Here is a 22145-nt window from a genome sequence, read left to right on the forward strand (position 1 = left end):
ATAATAATAATAATAAAATAAAATTTGCACACTCAAAGCACAGTTCACCGAGCGCTCAACCATCCAGTCACCTTTAAGGAGAACAGAAAGCAAAGTCAAGGAGTCCTTGCATATTTATGCTTTCTGGTCTAGGTGAGGCCCTTAGTTACTCTCAGCTGATCATATTACCCATATTTAGAAGGGTCAGGACTCAAAAGCCTAGATTAACTGATTAGCTTGGCTTTTCCAGCTCAGTTTCTGAGTCATGACACCATTTTACAATTTGTAATTCTCTTTAAGTCCCCTTTAACTCTTCTAGCCTCAAATGTGACATACATAACTAGAGGCCCAGTGCACGAAATTCGTGCATGGGGGTGGGGGTCCATCAGCCCAGCCTGCACTCTCTCCAATCTGGGACCCCTTGAGGGATGTCTGACTGCCTGTTTACTGGGATCGGGCCTAAACGGGCGGTCGGACATCCCTCTCACAATCCAGGACTGCTGGCTCCCAACTGCTCTCCCCTGCAGGCCTGGTCGCCCCCAACTGCCCTCCACTGCTGGCCTGGTCTCCCCCAACTGCCCTCCTCTGGTGGTCCGGTCACCCCTAACTGCCCTCTCTGCTGGCCTGATTGCCCACAACTGCCCTCCCCTGCAAGCCTGGTCCCCCACAACTGCCCTCCCCTGCAGGCCTGGTCCCCCCCCCCCCCAACTGCCCTCCCCTGCAGGCCTGGTCCCCCACAACTATCCTCCACTGCAGGCCTGATCCTCCCCCCCGCAACTGCCCTCCACTGCAGGCCTGGTCCCCCCCAACTGCCCTCCCCTGCAATCCTGGTACTCCCCAATTGCCCTCCACTGCTGACCTGGTCTCCCCCAACTGCCCTCCTCTGCCAGCCCAGTCACCCCTAACTGCCCTCCCTGCTTGCCTGATCACCCACAACTGCACTCCCCTGCAGGCCTGGTCCCCCCCAACTGCCCTCCCCGGCAGGCCTGGGTCCCCCCCAACTGCCCTCCCCTGCAGGCCTGGGTCCCCCTCCCCCCAACTGCCCTCCCTTGCTGGCCTAGTCTCCCCCAACTGCCCTCCTCTGCCGGCCTGGTCACCCCCAACTACCCTTCTCTGCTGGCCTGGTTACCCCTAACTTCCCACAACTGCCCTCCTCTGCAGGCCATCTTGTGGTGGCCATCTTGTGTCCACATGGGGCAGCCATCTTTGACCACATGGGGGCGGCCATCTTGTATCTTGGTGTGACAGTCAATTTGCATATTACTCTTTTATTAGATAGTATTGTTCTTCTTTATATCTGAATATTGAGACCAGGCTGCTTATAAGAGAAAAGAACCCAGCACCTTTCTTTGTTGCAAGCATTTATTTTCCTTCCTCAGTCAAAATTGAAGATTCAGGGTTTTGTTGGAGAAATGGACTTTTCCTCTCTTAGGCAACCACCTCTTACTTTAACACCCTTTCTTCCCACCAACATTTTAATGCAAATTTTGAAACATTCAGAAAGGTTGAATGAATTGGGCAGTGAACATTTTACAACCACCATCTACAATGAACATTTTGCTGTATTTGTTTTAGTACATGTTCATCTATCTATTCCTCCATTAATCCATTTTATTTTTATTAATTTCAAAATAAGTTGTAATATCAGTACATTGTATCCCAATTACTTCAGCATGCATAATTTTTACCTAGAATTCAATATTGTTTTATGGTTCTTTCTTAGGTCAAATTTTATACACTATTTACCACTTCTGTGAACATTTGTGAGTTTTTGTGTGGACACATATAGGTTTTCATTTCTCTTGAGTTTATACCTAGAAGTGGAATTCTTGGGTCATATAGTAACTCCATGTTTAACATTTTGAGGAACCAGAAAACTGTTTTCCAGAGCCAGCTGCACCATTTTATACTCACACCAGTATATGAGAGTTTCAATTTCTCCAATCTTTATCAACACTTATTATTACCTATTGTTTTGATTCAGGCCATCCTAGTGGGTGTGAGGTGCTATCTCATTGTGAATTTTGTGCATTTTCCTGATGGCTAATAATGTTAAGTACCTTTACACATGATGTTGGCCATTTATGTATCTTTGGAGAAATGTATTTTTAGATTCTTTACCCACTTTTAAATTTAGTTATTCGTCTATTATTGAGTTGTAAGAGTTCTTTTTTAATATATTTTTATTGATTTCAGAGAGGAAGGGAGAGGGACAGCTAGAAACATCAATGATGAGAGAGATCATTAATTGGCTGCCTCCTGCACGCCCCACACTGGGGATCAAGCTCACAACCTGGGCATGTGCCCTTGACCGGAATCAAACCCAAGACCCTTCAATCCAGTGGTGGCCAACCTTTCGTACATCATGGACCACCATGATGGCGACCGCTGCTTCAGTCCACAGGCCAACACTCTATCCACTGAACCAAACCAGCTACTTTCCAGTACCATTTTTTGAAAAGGCTATTCTTTGAATTGAATTGTCTTGGCTACCTTTTCAAAATTTAATCTTAAATATAAGGGTTTATTTCTGGACTCTTAATTCTATTCCACTTTTCATACATCTATCCTAATACCAGTAGCACACCATCTTGATTATTGTAACTTTGTAATAAGTTTTGAAAGCGGAAAAGTGTGAATCCTCAAATTTTGTTCTCCTTTTTCAAGATTGTTTTGACTACTCTGGGCCCTTTGTATTTCCATAAGAATTTTAACATCAGCTTGTCAATTTTTACAAAAAAAAAAAAAAAAAAGACACCTAGAATTTTCATAGGGATTATATTCAATCTGTAGATCAATTTGGGGAATATTACCATCTTAACAATATTAAGTCAACCAATCCATAAGCATGGGATTTTTTTTTTACATTTATTTGGGTCTTTTAAAATTTCTTTTAACAATGTTTTGAAGTCTCCAGAGTGTAAGTATTATACTTCTTTTGTTAAATGTATTCCTAAATATTTTGTGCTTCTAAGAGGTGTTAGGTAGGTACAGTTGGATGTGCACTGAGCTGCAGTGTGGCTTGTTGGGTCAGTGATTGTGGAGATAAAGTAACACCTATTGATACTATTGTGAATAGAATTGTTTTCTTAATTTTATTTTTGGGTTGTTGATTGCTAGTATACAGTTGATTTCTTTTTATGTTGATTAACCTTGTTGAACTCATTCTAACAATTTCTTAGTGAAATTTTTAGGCTTTTCTATATGAAAAACTTGTCCTCTGCAAATTGAGATAGTTTTACTTTCTCCTTTCCAATATGGATGCTTTTTATTTCTTTTCTTGCGTAGCTCTCTTTTCATTCCCCTTTAGGAGGAGCCTGGCATGCCTCACGAGTCAGCAGAAGATTTGTTTCATTTCAACGTTGGGGGCTGGCATTTCTCAGTTCCCAGAAGCAAACTTGCTCAATTCCCAGACTCCCTGTTGTGGAAAGAGGCTTCAGCTTTGACTTCTTTGGAAAACCAGAGGCTGTTTATTGACAGAGATGGTTCCACATTTAGGCACGTGCACTATTACCTCTACACCTCCAAACTCTCCTTCTCCAGTTGTGCAGAACTGAACCTGCTCTATGAGCAAGCACTGGGTTTGCAGCTGATGCCTTTGCTACAGGTAAGACTCTTCTCTTCCAGGAGTGGTGATCAGTAAACATAGGCCTTACATCACTAAGTGTTGTTTTGTATTTTGGTTGCTAAGATGACCCTCTTAATGGGGAAGTGTGATGAGTAAGTTAAAGTAATAATACACTGAGAATGCATGTTCTGAATAAAGGATTTCATCCTGATTCTGCTTAATCTATACCAGCAGCCAACATGGACCCAGAATGAGACTTACCACTTCCTGAGAGTATGCTCTTGACTCTTGAAACCCTATTTTAAGCTTCTACTGTTTTTGTTGTTGAATTTTAAAAGGTGAAAACTTTACAAATTGTAGGGTTTGTTATATACACTGTGTCTGAGATTTAAAATCGAAAAGATTGATCAAGAGTAGTACTTCTCATTTTGCCTGTTAGGTCCACAACATTTACAGCAAAGCAAAAAGTCCTCCAAACTGCATAATCTTTCCTTTGCCTTCACTTCTCTGTTTTCCAAGACTCCTTGTTTTCTCATTGTGAGTAATAGCTTTAAATGCCTTTACTTATAACCATTAAAGTATCACCAAAGACCATTGCCTTTTTTCTTAAATTTTCTCCAAATTACAGAAATCATTTCTGTGGCTTATCTTTAGTATATTTCTAATTTTTGAACAATGACATTTTTGAAAAAAAAAATGTTTTTATTGATTTTTAGAGAAAGAGGAAGGGAGAGGGATAGAGAGATAGAAACATCAATGAGAGAGAAACATTAATCGGCTGCCTCTTGCACACCCCCTAGGTTTTCAGGGGATCAAGCCTGAAACCTAGGCATGTGTCTTGACTGTGAATCAAACCAGTGACCTCTTATTTCATGGGTTGACACTCAACCACTGAGCCACACCGGCTAGGCTGCAATCACTTTTTTTTTTTTTTTTTTAATCCTGGAAGATGACTGGGAAGGACCCTTAGCTAGTCTTCAGATTAATCCCACCATCTGGACAAGGTGTTACTTTATCTCCACAATCACTGACCCAACAAGCCACACTGCAGCTCAGTGCACTACCAACTGTGCCTCCCCAACACCTCTTAGAAGAAAATTGAGGGAGACCATGCATGTCTGGGTCACATAGGAATGAGAACATTTATAATGTATATTTTTATAGGAACTCCTAACTAAATAATTAAATGTTTTCTCTTAAAAGTTATTATATATTTAGAAATCAAAATGCTTAACATACTCCAGTGCAAGTGGTTGTAGTATCCTTTTCAAGCTACCCACCTGAATTTTAAAAATTTTCAACTACTCCAAGAATGGACTACTAGAATTGCTTACAAGTGGCTTCAAAATCACTTAAAATGGCCTGGCATGTCAAGATTGCTGATGACTCTATAACAAGGCACCGATTTGTGGGGAAAAGGAAGGAGCCACTTGTTCACTGCAGAAAATCAAAGAGACAAAGGCAATTTTTTTTAAGAACCATTTTTAAATCACTTAAGCCTGTAATACAAACATTTATCAAACCCTTTAACGCCTTTGCTGTCTTCACTTCCCAAATTGAGACAAAATATAACTGAAAACAACTTCTAAATGGGAGGTAACCACTCAGAGGCCAATGAGTTGGTCCAATTCCAAAACTCCAAATTGTGTGCGGTAGAGTATTCAAAGAATCATGTGGATTGGCCTTTCTAAAACAGACCGTAAAACAAGTGCTTATGTTTTGGAAATGGTGTTTTCAAAAATAATAAACATTTAGGTTGGCACAACCGAAGCTGTATTTATTCACTGAAGCTGAGTGTAAATACAGCTGGAGAATGAACAGTCATCAAGCAAATCAACAGCCTCACACATTTCCATCACTTTCCTCACTAAGGCCTGTTCAGAGACTCGGTTTCTTGCCTAAATGTACAAACAATTGCTTGGAGAAAATGGAGCTTGCCAATTCTTCGTCTAAAGACTCTTCTCAGGCAGCACAACTTAATGCATTCAGCCAGTATTTACTGAAAGCATTCTACCACACTACCTCCCAGATTTTAGTGTCTCCATTTTGCATGTGAGGAGCCTGAGGCTTTGAGAGGTTACATGACAAGTGGGAGGCAGCTGGTTATTCCTATGAGCTTTAAGGAGAAAAGGAGATGATACAATAAAAATATAATGTGAACTACACATGTAATTTTAAATTTTCTAGTAGCCACATTTAAAAAAATTAAAGGCAGGTGATATTAATTTTAACAATATTTTTTATTTAACCCAATATATTTAAAATTAGAGGCCCAGTGCACAAATTTGTGCACGGGTGGGGTCCCTCAGCCTAGCCAGCCAATGGGGCCGATTGGGGCTGTCTTGCCCAGTCCCGATCAGGGCCGGTTGGGACCAGCCAGCTGCTGGGAAGGACTTCAGGAGGTTGGCTGTGGGAGCACACTGACCACCAGGGGGCAGCTCCTGCATTGAGCATCTGCCCCCTGGTGGTCAGTGCGCATCATAGCAACCGTTTGACCCATCGGTCAGTTGTTTGGTCATTCGGTTGCTTAGGCTTTTATATATATAGATACTATCATTTCAACATGTAATCAAAATATTAAAATTGATATATTTTACATTATATTTTTGTACTAAGTCTTTAAAATCTGATGTGTGCTTTATACTTATGACATATCTCAGACAGTCACATTAGCCTCATGTGGCTAATGGCTACCACATTAGACAGCACATAACTAAACTGTCCTAAACAGTTGGTGTTCTTCACTGTAGAATCCTTCAGATTTAGCCCCTAACAATAAAAATGGGACCTTGCCTCCCATTAACTGAAGTTCCCATGCACTCAACAGGTGGAGAATCCAACTCAGGATTATCTGTAACATGGTAGGCTTTGTTGGGAAGCCATGAGAAGGAGCCAACAATCAGAATGAGATGAGAAGCTTCTAGAAGACAGGCACCTGGGTTTACATTGCTTTGCTCTCCACTCCTCATCCCTGCACAACTGCAACCCTTATCTCTCTACCAATCCCCACTCACCTGCCTATCCCATCTTCCCCCAGCCTGTAGCTTTGGCCTCGAAGGGCACACTTGATACCTATTATTGCCTTGATTTTAAATGTAACATTTATTGTGAATTGAGCAGCAATCACAGATCAAGCACTAGAGATATAAGAATGAATCATGCCCTGACCAGTTTGGCTCAGTGGATAGAGCGTCGGCCTGCGGACTGAAGGGTCCCAGGTTCAATTCCAGTCAAGGGCATATACCTTGGTTGCGGGTAGGGGGTGTGCAGGAGGCAGCTGATCGATGTTTCTCTCTCATCGATGTTTCTAACTCTCTATCCCTCTCCCTCTCTGTAAAAAAATCAATAAAAACATATTTTTAAAAAAGAATGAATCATATAGTCATATAATGTCAGGCAGAAGTAAGTGCCACGAAGAATAGAGCAGTGTGCCTGGCCGGCATGGCTCAATGGTCGAGCGTTGACCTGTGAACCAGGAGGTCATAGTTCGATTCCTGGTCAGGGCATATGCCCTGGTTGCAGGCTCAATCCCCAGTGTGGGGTGTGCAAGAGGCAGCTGACCAAAGATTCTCTTCATTGGTGTTTCCCTCTCTCCCTCTCCCTTACTCTCTGAAATCAATAAAAAAAAATATATTTTTTAAAAGAGTAGAGCAACAGCCCACATCAGAGCATCAGGCATCTCTGAGCACTGCTGCTCCTTTGGAAAACTTCCATTAAGTCCCAAAGCTCTGCCAGCAGTGCATTTGTCAGCCATCTTTTGGCAATCACCCCCCCGCCACACACACACACACACACACACACACACACTGCTCCTGTGCCATCCGTCTTATGTTGCTTCTGATTGACTTACTTTTCATTACTATCTAGGCCAAAAACAACATTAATTATCCTTGTGCTAGCAATTAGCCATCTGAATTCAAATCTGTATTTTCTTTAAAGAAATCTTCTAATAACTTTCTGGATCATATGAAGAATAAAAACTCTAGAAGTAATATTCAGGCAGATAGAAGTGGCATTGAAGTCCATAGAAGACCAACCGCACACTCTATGGCAACTTCAGTTAGCAAAGGCAAAGGACAGCTGGGAGTCTAGCTCTGTGAAGTACCCTCCCTCCCTCCCTCCCTCCCTCCCTTCCTTCCTTCCTTCCTTTCCTCCCTTCTCCCTTTAGAGTTTTGTGGCATTTATGTCACTGATGATGGGGTGGGGATGAAATAATGGTGAGAGATGAAGGTGGAAAGGTAGTTTGGATTCTGACCACTAAGAGAAATGAAATTAAACTTAACATTATTTCCTTTAATCCCTACAACACTACCTCCCAGATTTTACTATTTCCAATTTGCACGTGAGGAGCCTGAGGCTTAGAGAGGTTAAGTGACAAGTAGGAGGCAGCTGGTTAAGAGCAGTGGTTAAGAACATGGGCTCTAGAATCTTGGGTTCCATTCCCAGCATCTCCACTTACTTGGGACACTAAATACTCTTTCTCTTCCTGGGCCTTGTTTCCCATTTGCTAAATGGGACTGATAGTGCTAGATCCTACTTTGTGGGTCGGGGGTACATTAGGAGGATTTAGTTTAAAAGTGCCTGGGCAATAAATGTTAGCTTTTAAAGGACAGTGTCAAGACTCAAACCCCAGTCCTTCCACAAGTCCACCAGCCACCCTAAATGGGGAAGCCTCACAATGGTCCCCACCCTTTGCAGATCTTTAGCAGTTATGTGGGTGCAGTTTATAGCCATAGCCACCAGAGGGCTCTTCTCAAATCTCAGGATTTCCATGAACAATTTCACAAGCCTCACCTGGGTTGACAGGAATTAAAAGCAGGTTCTTTTATTAGTTTCATACTGAATATGAGGTTTTCTATCCATTATGTGGCCCTTAGAGGAAAAAACTGGCCATGTGATGCCTTTGCAGGATGACTTTTCCAGCTATATCCAAAAATGTCTTAAGAAATTTTTCTTCTAAGCTAGGGACAGAAAAAAATGGGCTTGATGTTATGATAACCTGCCCCTTGAGCAGGACATTTGAGGGAGAATGGGTTCCTGAGTTCAGGCGGCATGAAGACACACAGCCCACCTGCCTGGGCTTCAGCTCTGCCTAGCTGGGGTGCTCCACTCCCGCCTCAGCCCACCCCTGGTCACCTGATCCTTGAAGTGGAAGAGTGCTTGGGCAAGTCACAAGTCCTTTGACCACAACTGACGCATCAGCAAAATCGCAATGCAGACACCACATCTGCCTCCCAGAGCTGTGTTGGCATAAAGGAGCGAATGGGTGTGAGCACTTTGAACAACGTACCCCGTGCCACCTCCATTTCCCTAGTTAGTCCAGGTTCCATGGTTAGGAGGAGCACAAACAAGCAAAGCACAACAATTATAACAGGTCAAAAGGGTTTTTGAACTCTTAAGGGGAAATGATAACAGAAAATCTCAAGTTTTTGATAGTTAAGTAGAAGTTATGCTTAAGATTGTGTAAAATAGATAACTATTAATCCACGTAAATTATAATCCAAAAATTATTTCAAAAATCAGGAGAGAAATCATCATTGAGATTTTTAATATCAGCATGTCATCTTACAGACCTAAATTTGTACATATTTGTGTGATTGACTCTATTCCAAAACATTTATCAAAGTAAGTCATGTACTATTTTTTCTGGTATTTTACCCTAGAGCTGTGATAATTATTTGGTTTAGAATTTCCATCTTCTTTATCCAAGACTCTAGATAATCTGAAGGAAGGGAAACACCATCTACGCGTGCGGCCTGCAGACATACCTGTTGCCGAGAGAGCATCTCTGAACTACTGGCGAACGTGGAAGTGTATCAGCAAACCCTCGGAATTTCCTATAAAAAGCCCAGCCTTCACAGGTATAATCACAGGCTGACCCTCCCGAAGCCCCCACCAGCTTCCCTTCTCATCCTAACAGAAGTGGCCTCCATCCAGAGAGTACCCTGATTTCTGAACTAGTTCTGAATGACTTCTCTCTCTCACTGTCATCTTCTTTGATCCTGTACCCTGTCCCATGCCCTCTCCATGGCTGCTCACCCACTGGCAGCAAACCTCCTCCTCCACATTCATTCCTCTGCATATTGGTTTCACTCGGGCAGAGCCGGGCTGAATTCCACGCTTCCTAGTAGCCCGGGAACTCCACCTCCTTTCAAGTCACTCTCACCACCACACAAGGAATGTCCCCAAGTGTTCCCTGTCTGATGTGTGCCTTGCAGGATGGATTAGCCTAACTGAGACACCAAACAACCAGTCACGATTATGGATGGGTTTGGGGCTTCCAGGAGATCAAAAGGATCTATTTTTACCTGTAGGTCACAATGGTTGGTTTGATCAATTGGAAAGAACCAAATAGATAACCAATGTGAATTTAATAACTTTGGATACATAAGCCAAAATTTTATATCATGTCCCACTGCCCTTCACTAGAGAAAAACTAGATGTCCATGCCCTGCTCCCCCCACACTCCTGCCAAACCTTAGGGTTACATCTAAATACAGAGGAAGCAGGCACCAGGCAGGGACCATCTCCTGGGTGGATCTTTTCAGCTTCCTCTGGGACCCCTGGGTCAGTGAGCGTCCTGGTGGCCGCTAGGAGGTGGTGACACCCTTTGCCCGTTCTCCTCCAGGCCTACATGATAAGGCACCTTTGGGGCTCATGGACACACCACTGCTAGACACGGAAGAGGAAGTGCACTACTGCTTCCTGCCCCTAGACCTAGTGGCCAAGTACCCAAGCCTGGTGACCGAGGACAACCTGCTGTGGCTGGCTGAGACTGTGGCCCTGATCGAGTGCGAGTGCAGCGAGTTCCGGTTCATTGGTGATTGCTCTATGGCGGGAAGAGGGCAACAGTGGGGGTCGGGGTGGAAGGAGGGGAGGGGACTGATAAGAGAGCGTCCACTCCTCCCCACATAGAGGCCCAGCTTGGTGCTTAGGACCTCAGCGGCTTCCCTGGGCAGAGGTGGAGGGGGCATGACAAAGCCTTTGGGGAGGCAAGCAGAATCCCAGCTTTAGACTCCTTCTTGCCTCAGGGCTATTTTGTTCCTTGTTCACTGGGGATGGCCTGGGTGTAAGGGACTGCAGCAGTATCAGGGACCACAAGAGGTGGTGTGAAGGGCAAGGCCCTGAGCTGGACTCCAAGGTCAGCTACTCATCTTGTTCTGCCCTTATGTATCCAAGTGGGTTCCAGGCCTTGGTTCCTCTCACCAAGGAACCCTAGGTTCATCAAATGACAAAATAGGGGTATTTCAAAGGATGGCCCCTACCTGCTCTCACTTCCATTAAATAAGAATAAAAGGGAAGGAAGGTGGATGGTGAGAGTTTCCCCAGAGTCCTTGTAGAATTATCCACCTGAATTAGTGACCTAAGGAGGGGTGAGATCTTCAACCCTGGACAGAAGAGAGCCTCCCTCCCCCCACTGCCCTAGGACAAGCTCTGGTGGGGGTGTGAACTGAATGACCCCTTTGATTCTAAGATGCTGCTGCCACCTAGATGAATAGGGCAGGAAACACCCCATTGTACTACGGGCCCAAAGCCTGAAACCCCAGCCATTCATATTCATTGCCACCTGGAAAGTTGTGATGTGCTTCTGAGTCTTCAAGTTGATTCACACAGGGCTTTAGCGTGGGCTGCACCTCTGCCTCCTACACTGCAGTCCAGGCAGGGACAGACTGCAAGTGCCACCTGCCAGCCCAGGCTCAGCTGGGCCCTTCCTCTCTAAGCAGCAAGACAACTGCCTTTTGGAATGACCTGCTCTTGGGTCAAGACTCACAGGGTAAGTCTCAGTGCCAATGTGCTCACCAGGAGGTCCTGGCTTGGGAGCCCCAGGCCAGGCCGTGGGAGACCACACCCATGGCCTCCAATACAGGAAGACAAAGTAATTTGTGGTCTTTCACCTTGAAAACCACAGACTTAAAGCTAATCTAACCAGGTATGTTTAAAAAACGTTTCAGAACAAGGAGAACCTAGGATAAGTTGCAGCACGAAACACCTGTCAAAACCTGGACCTTCAGTTAAATTAGAAATTACTTCATTAACTCATTTGGTTTTCCTTTGCTTTTCAAGTGAATTTTCTTCGCTCACAGAAGATTTTACTACCGGATAATTTCTCCAATATCGATGTGTTAGAAGCAGAAGTGGAAATTCTGGAAATCCCTGCACTCACTGAAGCCGTGAGGTTGTACCGGATGAACATGGGTATGTCACCCGGGGAAACGTGCCCTCCCCTTCACACTCGGGTGGTCAGGCTTGCGCTGGAAAAGCCAAGGGCAAACATTTCCCCTCCCACAACCTCTTTGGGCTTTGGCTGGCTGTGCAAGAAGCAGGTGTTTGGGCTTAGAATCAAGAGGAGGAATGTTCATCTGAAGCCCCGTGTGGCCTCTGTTCAGCCTCCCCACTGAGGGTGGATGGCTTACAGCCAACAGGGGCTGGAGGTAGCCCAGCTCAGCCTAGATGGGGAAACCAGGCCAGAATGTCCTAGGAAGGAGGCTGGGCCTGATGGCAGACTTCCCGGGGGCCAGGCAGGTCTGCTCTGCTTGTGGAAGTGGAGACACTGGAAACTTAGAGCACCCACCTGCCACTCCCGAATTCTGTTTTCCAGGCACGGTGCGGGGTGGGAAATGCTTGAGCAAATTCCTCACTAGTGCTTCAGTGTTCCCACCCACCTCCAAATTCCCTTGTCCCCTATTTCGAAACCCCTGGCTGCTGTGTCTGTTTCTGCCCTGACCTGACACTTCCTGACCCTGACCCAGTCAGGCCTTCATGCTCCTGGTGCTACTTCATTCCAGCTTGCTCCTCCCCTCACGGTTCTTATTTGCTTTTCGTCCCACTCTGCAATCCCTGCACATCCATTGAAGTTTCTGTGCATGTTTCAGGAGCTGGCTGCTTCAGTGTGGCCTCAGCAGGCGTTTGGAGAATGTATGGAGCCAAGCATGTGTGAAGTGAGGTCTGCACACCACCAGACATTTATCCCATGGGAATGGGCCTTTCCCTGTGTTCAGGTCCAGCTCTCCCAGCCTCCCTCCTGGCAGATTAATTCCTATCCTATTTGGGGGCCATGGCTTTTCAACCTGAGATAAGCCTGGAGGCTTGCAATTAGTCGATTTAGAGGGCTCAGCTAAAATAGGTCAAGATCAGCTCCAAAAGGGTGACTGTGTGTGTGTGTCCAGGCTTACTGTCCTACAGGTAACACCAGATAACAGGTCTGGGGGCCTGTCCCAGGCTCTACCAATCCACTGAAGGGGGTGTGACTTCAAACCCCTCCCCCAAGGGTTTCTGTTCCTCAGAGAACTCGGGTCCCTGAGGGAAGGTGGAGAGGGGCCTACTCCACAGAGCTATGTGAAGGCGGGCTCTGTAAGCCGCGGCAGTCCCCCAACGAGTGTGGGCTTGGCCTCTAAAAAGCACCACACCTAAGGGAAACGGCTGCAGTAGCCCTGGGGACAGGCTCTGCTCCTGTCCTGCTTCGCCGTTTCGGACAAGGTGCTTCATTAGCCTCTCAGCTGTGATGTGAGGCTAGCACTACCCCTCTTGTGGGATTGCTGTTGGGATTGGAGAGGATCCATGAAAATCACCCGGCAGCTTGCCCATCAGCCCACTGTGGCCACTGTAGACTGTGCATTGTGCCCACTGCAGGAGAACAAGGGCCTGCCCGTGAGCCAGCAACCCAAATGCCCACCTCAAAGTAACACCTACTGTGTCTTTGGGGGAAATTCTGCCCAGAAGGGAGACAGTGTGAATCCGGGAAGCTGGAGCACACCTTGGTTCTGTGCTATGGCTGCTGAACTCTCCCCTGGCCGGTTACCGGAGAGGTTCCTGCAGAGGCAGGGCCAGGTGGCTGCCGCGCCCCAAATTCTGAACTCCAAATGTTAGTGATGCAGCAGATTTCTCTCTTCTCCCCACCCCCTCCCAACTAGTAGTTTTGACCTCTAAACCTGACTCAGAAATGAAAAATTATACTGATTTTGAGAAGATCCAGACCTGGGCTGTGCAAGGAAGTAAGCTGGTTCTAAACCTCTTCAGTACTAATTCAAAGCAGCAGGAAGGAGAGCCAGAGGTCCCAATATAGGAATGACTACGAGGGGTCTAGGAGTCACCCTTTCTCCCGGCACAGGTGGCTGTTCCCGGACCTCCTGTCCTCCCCCAAGCCCAGGGAAGGGGGGCCGTGCAGCCGGCCTGGAGTCTGTGAAGCCGCTGTACATGATGGCCCTGGGCGTGCTGGTCAAGTACCCAGACTCCGCACTGGGGCAGCTCCGCATAGAGAGCACGCTGGACGGAACCAGACTGTACATCACGGGGAATGGGGTTCTCTTCCAGCACGTCAGGTAAGGCCCCCCTCAGCACAGCTAGCCCCTCGGTGGGCTTTGCCTTTCCCTAGGAAACACCTGGGCCCCACCAGCCAGAGGGAGGAAGTGTCCTTAGAGGCAAACCCCTCATCTTAGCCACTCCCACCACCATCACTGAACCCCAGCCTCAGAGGGGAGGGCTGGTGTCAAGGTGCCAAGGTTCCCAAACTGGCCCCTATCTCTGTTCTCTGCAAACCATGGCTCTGGTTCTGGCCCTAAGCTAGGTCTGAGGTGACCAAGCCACAGTCACAACCCTCAGGACGCTGTTACCGACCCCCCCATGCAGATCCTCCTACAAAGGTCCACCCCCCAATCCTTCAGAGGTTCACTGGACACACAGAGAGGCCAGAGCTAGGGATGAGTCTCCCCGAAGTAAGGCAAGGCAGGCTTCACAGAGGCGGTGATACCTGGCCTTTGCCTTGAGGGATGAGCTCAGAATGTCTCCATTAGTGCAGGGGCATGGATTCCAATCCTGCTTTATATGAGGAGAGCTGAGATTCGGAGTGGGACTTTTTTTTTTCTTTTAACTTTTACCCGAGGATATGTTTTTATTGATTTTTAGAAAGACAGAGAAAGAGGGAAGGAGGGAGGGAGGGAGGAAAGGAAGGAGGGAGGGAGGGAGGGAGGGAGGGAGGGAGGAAGGAAGGAGAGAGAGAGAGAGAGAGAGAGAGAGAGAGAGAGAGAGAAGAGGGGGGGGGGAAGAAACATCAATCAGTTGCCTTTTTGTATGTGCCCCACCTGGGGATTGAACCTGCAACCTAAGTATGTGCCCTAACAGGGATCGAACCGTAGCCGTTTGGTGTAAGGGGCAATGCTCCAACTAACAGAGCCACCTGGCCAAGGTGGAGCAATTCTTTTAGGTTCACAAAATACATTGGTACCAAAACTAAAGATAGAACTAGGTTTTTCTGAGTGCCGGAGAGAAGATCAGCCAACCCTCAATGCTATCCTATCCCAATATCGTTGTTGTGGGCCTTTGTAGCCCACCCCTATGTCCCAGAAGACAAAGACAAGCACCTTTGGATGCAGGGGGTTGATGTGCAGACTTTCTTGGGCACACAGGGTACTAGTCAACTACCAAGTCCGTGGCAGGTTACCACATAATGGCTGGATGTCTTGGGCAGATACTTATGAGGATAGAAAAGATGTGGCTGGGCCCTGGCCTGGCTTTTCAACCTGAGAAAAGGCCTGGAGGCTTGCAATTAGTCGATTTAGACTAGAGGGCTCAGCTAAACTAGGTCAAGATCAGCTCCAAAAGGGTGACTGTGTGTGACTAGGCTTACTGTCTTACAGGTAACACCAGATTCCCAGTTAAATCAAGGAAATGATGTTAGTGGTGCAGGACTGGGGCTCTCTGTGACACACCTCTCCCCTGGGCAGGAACTGGCTGGGGACTTGCCGGCTGCCCCTGACCGAAACCATTTCTGAGGTGTATGAGCTCTGTGCCTTCCTGGACAAGAGGGACATCACCTATGAGCCAATGAAAGTGGCTCTGAAGACTCATCTGGAGCCGAGGACTCTGGCACCCATGGATGTGCTCAGTAAATGAAGCTTCTTGTTTTGAATTTAGCATCAGGGGAGGGTCTGGAGGATCAGAGGGGAAAGATGGGGCTGGCCAGGGCCAAGAACTGTACATGGAAAAAGAAAGGAAAGCCAGACAGACGAACATTTGTGGGCTATGCCTAAAGGGAAACTTTCATGGGAAGTGACCCTTCTTACCCCAAGCCCACAAGTAGCCTTGGGCAGTACAGACTGGGCAGTTGAGACTGACCCAGTACGGGGCTGCACGGTCCCCGAGGCATGCCTGCTCCAGCACTGGGTGCTGACACGCTGTGCTCATCCATCCTCACTGCCATCCAGGGAGAAACAGTCCCTGAGTCTATTTAACCAATGAGGCAGAGGCTCAGGGGAGTAACTTGCTCAAATTATAGAGTTAGATCATGACTGAGCTGGAGTGAAGTCTGAGTCCAAAGACAGAGTTGTTCTCACCATCTGCCTATAACCTATTAACAAAAGTTTTTCTGGTCAAGTTTAGTCTGTATATTGTCATTCTGCAGCATGCAATATTTGTTGAGCACCTACCATATACCAAGACAAAAGTAGACACTGGGTGTACAAAAGTGACCAAAACAAATGCAGGCCTTATTTTCACAGAGCTCACAATCTAATTATGTATCTCTTACCCCTTACCTAATTATAATCTAGTTATATACCTATCGCTCATTACAAAGCTCAATAGAAACTGGTTCCCAAATATCTAGTCATCCCCAGAAGAAAGCCCCATTCTCCAGCCATGTCTAGAGGCCTGTTCTCTAAAGAAGTTGTCAGTGAACTGATGAGAGCAGGCGCTATGACATTCACCAAACCATAAGCGCCAACATAACCAGGGACTCCTAGCTCCAGTCAAAGTAACCACATGAAAAGCTTCCTACCCAGGGCACACCCAGCCGGAAACCAGAGGCAGGTAGCAATGTGAGCAGACATGAACCTCAGTTCAGCTTTCTTGAGAGAGGTGGGTCAGGGGAGGAGCGATGCCCTTGGGGTTGCGATTCCAAAGGGCTTACCTGTCCCATCCCAAGTCCCTGGCTTGGAAACCAGGAAACGAGAGGGTGAGCCGCAGGAAGCCCTGAGTAGCCGAGAAGGTTGGTGTCAGGGATTCCAGCTGCTTCTCAGAATAGGCAACACAGTATGACTGGTGAAGATATTGAGTCTTAACATGCAATACACTGTTGACCAAAATTTACCTTCTGGCCTAAGTGATATGTCCTCTCTCATTGGTTTCCTTAGATGAGGAGTGGATGGCAGAGATTACTGTGTATTCCCCTCAACAGATCATCAAGGTTTATGTTGGAAGCCACTGGTATGCAACCACCCTGCAGACCCTGCTGAAGGTACTGCTGCCCCAGGCTTCTGTAGCTGAGCAGCTTTGGAACCAGTCACCTGACCCTTACATAGCCTTCAGCACCTGCTTAGAGCAAGGACCTTTTGCCTGCTCTTTCCATAGGGACAGCTGGGAAGGCCCTCAGGAGTCTGGGTAGGGAGGAGGCCAGGCTGAGGGGCCTGGACTAAGAAAGAGGGAGGGTGGGGTTCCAGATGCCTCAAGAGGGTGGTCTAGGAACCAGAAAAACTTTAAGCAAAGACGATGTGTTTCTTCCTAGATGCTCTGCTCCCCAGTATGGCTCTCTGTGGCCAACAGATCCCAAAGCCTCTGTTCTAGAATGGTCGGGAAAATGAAGCTAGAAAAGACTGATCTGCTTTACTAAAGACCTAGCCCTTTGACTAACAGATTAACCATCTGGTGTCCAATCCCTTACAGTATCCAGAACTGTTGTCCAACCCTCAGAGAGCGTACTGGATCACATATGGACAGACCCTGCTGATCCACGGAGATGGCCAAATGTTTCGACACGTTCTCAACTTCCTGAGACTTGGAAAACTGTTCTTACCATCTGAATTTAAGTAAGCGAAGGAAGGACAGTGCACGATGAAACCCCATTCCTCTGTATCAAAGGAAACAGGTCTGCAGCCTTCAGGGAGGAGGGTCTAGTAGTTCCAACATGTGAACTGCTGTTGGAGGCAGCAGCTTTGCAGGCCTATGCCCCACCCACACTCGCACCCAGCTGCCCAGTCCGACATCTCCTTGTCGTCCGCAGGGAGTGGCCCCTTTTCTGCCAGGAGGTGGAGGAATACCACATCCCGTCCCTCTCAGAAGCCCTTGCCCAGTGTGAGGCGTACAAGTAAGGGGACTTTGCTCCAGGCCCCACGTTCTGGAGTTTGTTCCTTTATATTCCTCATGGGAATCCAGTTTTAAGTCCCACCTCCCAGTAGGACCTGTTCTCCTTGGGGTTAAGGGGGTGGGGCAGGCCAGGATTGGGCATTGACTTACGCCAAAACCCTTTAGACGTCCCTTCTCCCCTACTGTCCAGAGTTCACTCTCAGCCGGCCTGCCCGACAGGGCAATGGGCTAGAAGCTTCTGCTCACTAACCAATCCTCCTTGGAGTCTGCAGGTCATGGACCCAGGAGAAGGAATCTGAAAATGAAGAAGCTTTTCCCATCAGGAGGTTGCATGTGGTGACGGAAGGGCCCGAGTCACTGGTGGAGTTTGGTAGAGATGCCAAAGAAGTAAGGCCCAGCCCTCTTTAGTTTAGTGGTGTCCTCAGGACACTCCCACAAAGCTCAGGGCAGGCTTTGCTACTGGGGGGCGGAGCAGAGTGGTGCAGCTAGCATAGTAACTGGCTTCTGAACCTGGACGGAGGCACAGGGCACATTGGCTGCTGTGGCCTGGGATACTGATGTCCCTTTGGAGTTGAGAGGCCCCTGGGCTGACACCACCCCACTCAGACTAAGCAAAGCTCCTTGGTGGACCACGTGGGGGATGGGATCATCCTGGGTGAGCAAGTAAAGTCTCGGAGGCCCAGCTTATTAGACCTGGGGAGGCTCCAATGTGGAAACACAACATGCCCAGAGCTGTTCTGCCCTCCCTCCCCAGACCATAGCCTGCATGCCTGGGGACTTCCAGGACTGCAATGACAGGACTCCCTGGAACAAGGCCAAGGGGACCCTGGCCAGGTCCAGCCAAATGGAGGAGGCTGAGCAGTACTCCAGGACCATCCAGATGTCCTTGTGCCGAGGTGCCAAGCGGGCAGGCAATCCCAGCACATACTCCCACTGTTCCAGCCTATGTGCCAACCCCAGACACTGGGGGGCCTGCCCTGAAAGTCCCCCCAAAAAGAAGTCCACCACAGTCAACGTCACACAGAAATGTGAAACCAAAGACCCTCCTGTCACACCCATGCAAAAACTCATCTCCTTGGTGAGGGAATGGGACATGGTCAATTGCAAACAATGGGAATTCCAGCCTCTGCCGGCTCCTCTGAACAGTGCCTTGGAGGAGGCCACCCTGCAGCTCCCCTCGGGGAGTGAGGCTGCTTCCCAGCCCAGTACCTCAACTTCCTGGAAAGGTCATTCCACAGCCTCAGAGAAGGACCCAGGTCTGCAGGCAGGGGCTGGAGCTGGAGCCAAAGACAAAGGGCCAGAGCCAACGTTTAAACCATACTTCCCCACAAAAAGAGCCGTCACCCTGAAGGACTGGGGCAAGCAAAAGTCAAAGGAGAGAGGTGAGTCCAGCTCTGTGCCAAGCAGCAGATACCGATAGTGACTAACACAGAGGCATGGCTTTAGGGGCCGAGAAACCACATAAAGCGTTTGGGAAAGGGGCGCCTATGAAATAATGGAGCACAGAGGCGGCTGGGGTGAGAGTCAACAGAGGAAGGAAGAGAGCCTTGGTGCTGTGGAAGCAGGTCATCAGTCTAGCTGGAGGCCAGGCTTCACCTAGAGGCAGATAAGACTGAAGACAAAGTAATCAGAACAGGTCTTGTGGCCCAAGTTCAGGACCTGGCACTTTGCTCTGATCCTAAGGGGAGTGGGCAGCCATTGCAGCATTTTAAACAAGGGAGTAAAATAAATTAAAAATAGTCGGCCAGTGTGGCTAACTGGTTGAGCGTCAACCTATGAACCAGAGGGTCATGGTTCGGATTCCTGCTCGGCACATGTCCGGGTTGCAGGCTCGATCCCCAGTAGGGAGAGAGCAGGAGGTAGCCGATCAATGATTCTCTCATCATTAATGTTTCTATGTCTCTCGCCCTTTCCCTTCTCTGAAATCAATAAAAAAATTATTTAAAAACAAACAAGGGAGCAGTCAGGTGTGCATTCAGAAAGCTGGCTCCAGAAGTTAGAGTGGGGAGTCATTCTAGATGAAACAGGCTAGACAGTTCGGGGGCAGAAGGGGATTAAGGATTGGGTCAGAGGGGTCAGGTTTCTGGCTTGGGTGACTGCAAGGAAGTGGATGGCTACTGAGGTGGGATGGACAGGGCAGCGAGCTGGAGAACGCGGTGTGCTGTGTCTGGGGGAGAGGTGCAGAGCACAGGTGCCAAGGATGGCCACGATGGGCTGCTTCCTCTGCTCTGTCAAACACTCTTCAGAGTGGACATACATCAAAGGCTCGCCCAAAAAGCTCCTCCCATTTTATAACTACCAAGGTCCCCAGTCCCCAGCTGGGTTATCATCGGCCTTATTTGATACCAGTCTCAGTTCAGCAGCGAAATTTGGAGAGTTCCTTGGAGTCCTGCAATTTAGGATTTGGCTTGCCGTGATTCCAGGGCAACGTAGAGAGGAGAGCCAGGACAGCCCCCTGCCAACCCAGGGTGCCACTTCCGAGAAGCTGGAGGCAGCAGCTGCGGGAAGGTTGGGGTGACTGACTGTATTCCAGAGGTCCCTCCCTGCTTGAGCTCTGAGGTGGCTTAAGAACCCTCCCCCGACACTTTTTCAGAAAGCCCTGACCCTGAGCAGCCTCTGCCTGAGGCCAGTGACCTAGGCAGCGCAGGGGTCATCCTCAAGGTGAGCCACCCCCCTGTGGTGGGCAACGATGGCTCCTGCATGTTCTTTGAGGACAGCATCGTCTACACCACACAGATGGACATCCTGAGGCACACACTGCCCTCAGCCAGCCCCCTGCCCCGAGGTGAGGATGCCTGAGGCCGAGCCCCCCGAGGGTCCTCCAGGGGGAGTATCCCTCAGAAGCCCTTCCACAGGCTGCCTCTAAGGCCCTAGATGTGGGCAGAAGGGGCCACATCCACTCTCTCCTCTTAGAGGTGACCTTCCTGAGTTTCTCTCTGTCCTGGGAAGAGATGTTTTATGCACAGAAATGTCACCGCTTCCTGACTGACATCATCCTGGATTCCATCAGACAAAAGGACCCCAAAGCCATCACAGCCAAGGTGGTCTCCCTGGCCAACCGACTGTGGGTATGTACACGACAGGTTCCCTCTCCTCCTGTCCCCTGACCCCACAATAAGTGGAGAGTAGGCCAGGGGCAGAAGGGTGGCAAGAGAAACCGGGACAGGGAAGACAGGGAAATGTCATTTGGACCAAGCCTTGGCCAAGGCAGTGTGGGGTGACAGTGCCCCCTGGTCCCTGCAGCTACTGCAGGCCCAAGGGAGCCCAGCTGTGCATCCCACTCTGAGGGGCTGAGAGCAAATACGTCAGGCAGCTACCCTGGCCCTGCCTGACCGTGGGCTCTCCTGGCAGACCTTGCACATCAGCCCCAAGCAGTTTGTGGTGGATCTGCTGGCCATCACCGGCTTCAAGAATGACCGGCATACCCAGGAACGCCTGCACAGCTGGGTGGAGGTGAGAGCCACCTGCACCCCACTAGGATGCAGGATGCCTCAGAGGGGCACTGTGTCTTGCTTCCCAGAAGGCAAGGTGGACAACTAGACCTCAGGTCCCTGGGTCCAGTGGGGGGTGGGGAGGAAGGACAGCTGAAGTTACCCAGTCCAGAGTGGTCAAAAAGCAGTATTCAGGCTACTTGGTTTTCTAGTTTTCCTCCAATGATACTAATTTTGCCTTCATCACTAACAATAGCCACTCTCAGGGAAGCACATCATACAAGCCCAAGACTTTGGGATGCTGAAATCAGAGAAACTATTGGGAGTCAGACCTTTTCAACAGGTGATACCAACTTCGCCTACTTAACCATAATGTCACCACTTTTGTACATTCCTTTTATACCTAAGCTGCTTTAAAGCATTTTTATATGGAAAAAGAAAATGTTCAGTAAGGGCAAAGAAATGACCCAGGTTTTTGTTTTTTGATTCCTTAAAATGATTGTAGGCTTCAAAGTTTATATTTCACATTGTAGGTGAAAAAGATTTAGCTAATTTCTCTTTAATCTGGTATTTCTGTAATCAAGTACATTATTGTAACACCTTTACCACACACTCACTAGTGCCAAATTATTAGGCCTCTGGTGTCATTAGAAAGGTGAAATCAGCATCTACAGCTAGAAAGTGGGAAAATAGGGGCATTTTTTGACCCTCGGGTCAGTTCCCTGATAGCCACTCTTAGCCACAGCCCTGTAAGGTGTCCGTAGGTAGAAATGGGCCCAAGAGCATTGAAGTTTCCCAACAACTGGCCTTACCCTGTCCCTGCTCCGGCCCCAGCCCCTTCCCAGCCGGGAAGACCTGCCCACACAGAACTAGAGCAGGCAACTGGACAGGAAATCAGGGATAAGAATGACCTTCCTTTCCAGCTCACACTGCCTTTCGCCAGGAAATACGGCTGCTGCGTGAACCTGCTCATCCAGAGGGGCCTGTCTAGGTCTGTCTCTTACTCTATCTTGGGCAAGTACTTACAAGAGGGCTAGGGTACCCAGAGACACTACCCCCACATGTCCCGGGCTTCCAAGACTCATTTGAAC

The 22145-nt window shown here is 48.1% G+C and overlaps 1 protein-coding gene across 1 annotated transcript; it reads left to right on the plus strand.

Annotated features, from left to right (window-relative positions):
* Positions 1 to 2354: 2354 nt before the first annotated feature.
* Positions 2355 to 22091, plus strand: KCTD19 (potassium channel tetramerization domain containing 19; the record flags this gene model as incomplete). Its single annotated transcript, XM_079759751.1, has 16 exons — positions 2355 to 2375; positions 3290 to 3586; positions 9258 to 9408; positions 10176 to 10367; positions 11612 to 11743; positions 13656 to 13866; positions 15268 to 15428; positions 16675 to 16778; positions 17204 to 17346; positions 17541 to 17624; positions 17896 to 18010; positions 18378 to 19005; positions 20217 to 20408; positions 20537 to 20691; positions 20975 to 21076; positions 21978 to 22091. The coding sequence occupies 16 exons, from the start codon at positions 2355 to 2357 to the stop codon at positions 22089 to 22091; spliced, it is 2802 nt and encodes a 933-aa protein (XP_079615877.1).
* Positions 22092 to 22145: the final 54 nt, after the last annotated feature.

Source organism: Cnephaeus nilssonii, assembly GCF_951640355.1.
Source record: "Cnephaeus nilssonii genome assembly, chromosome: 20".
In the NCBI taxonomy this organism is placed as follows: domain Eukaryota; kingdom Metazoa; phylum Chordata; class Mammalia; order Chiroptera; family Vespertilionidae; genus Cnephaeus; species Cnephaeus nilssonii.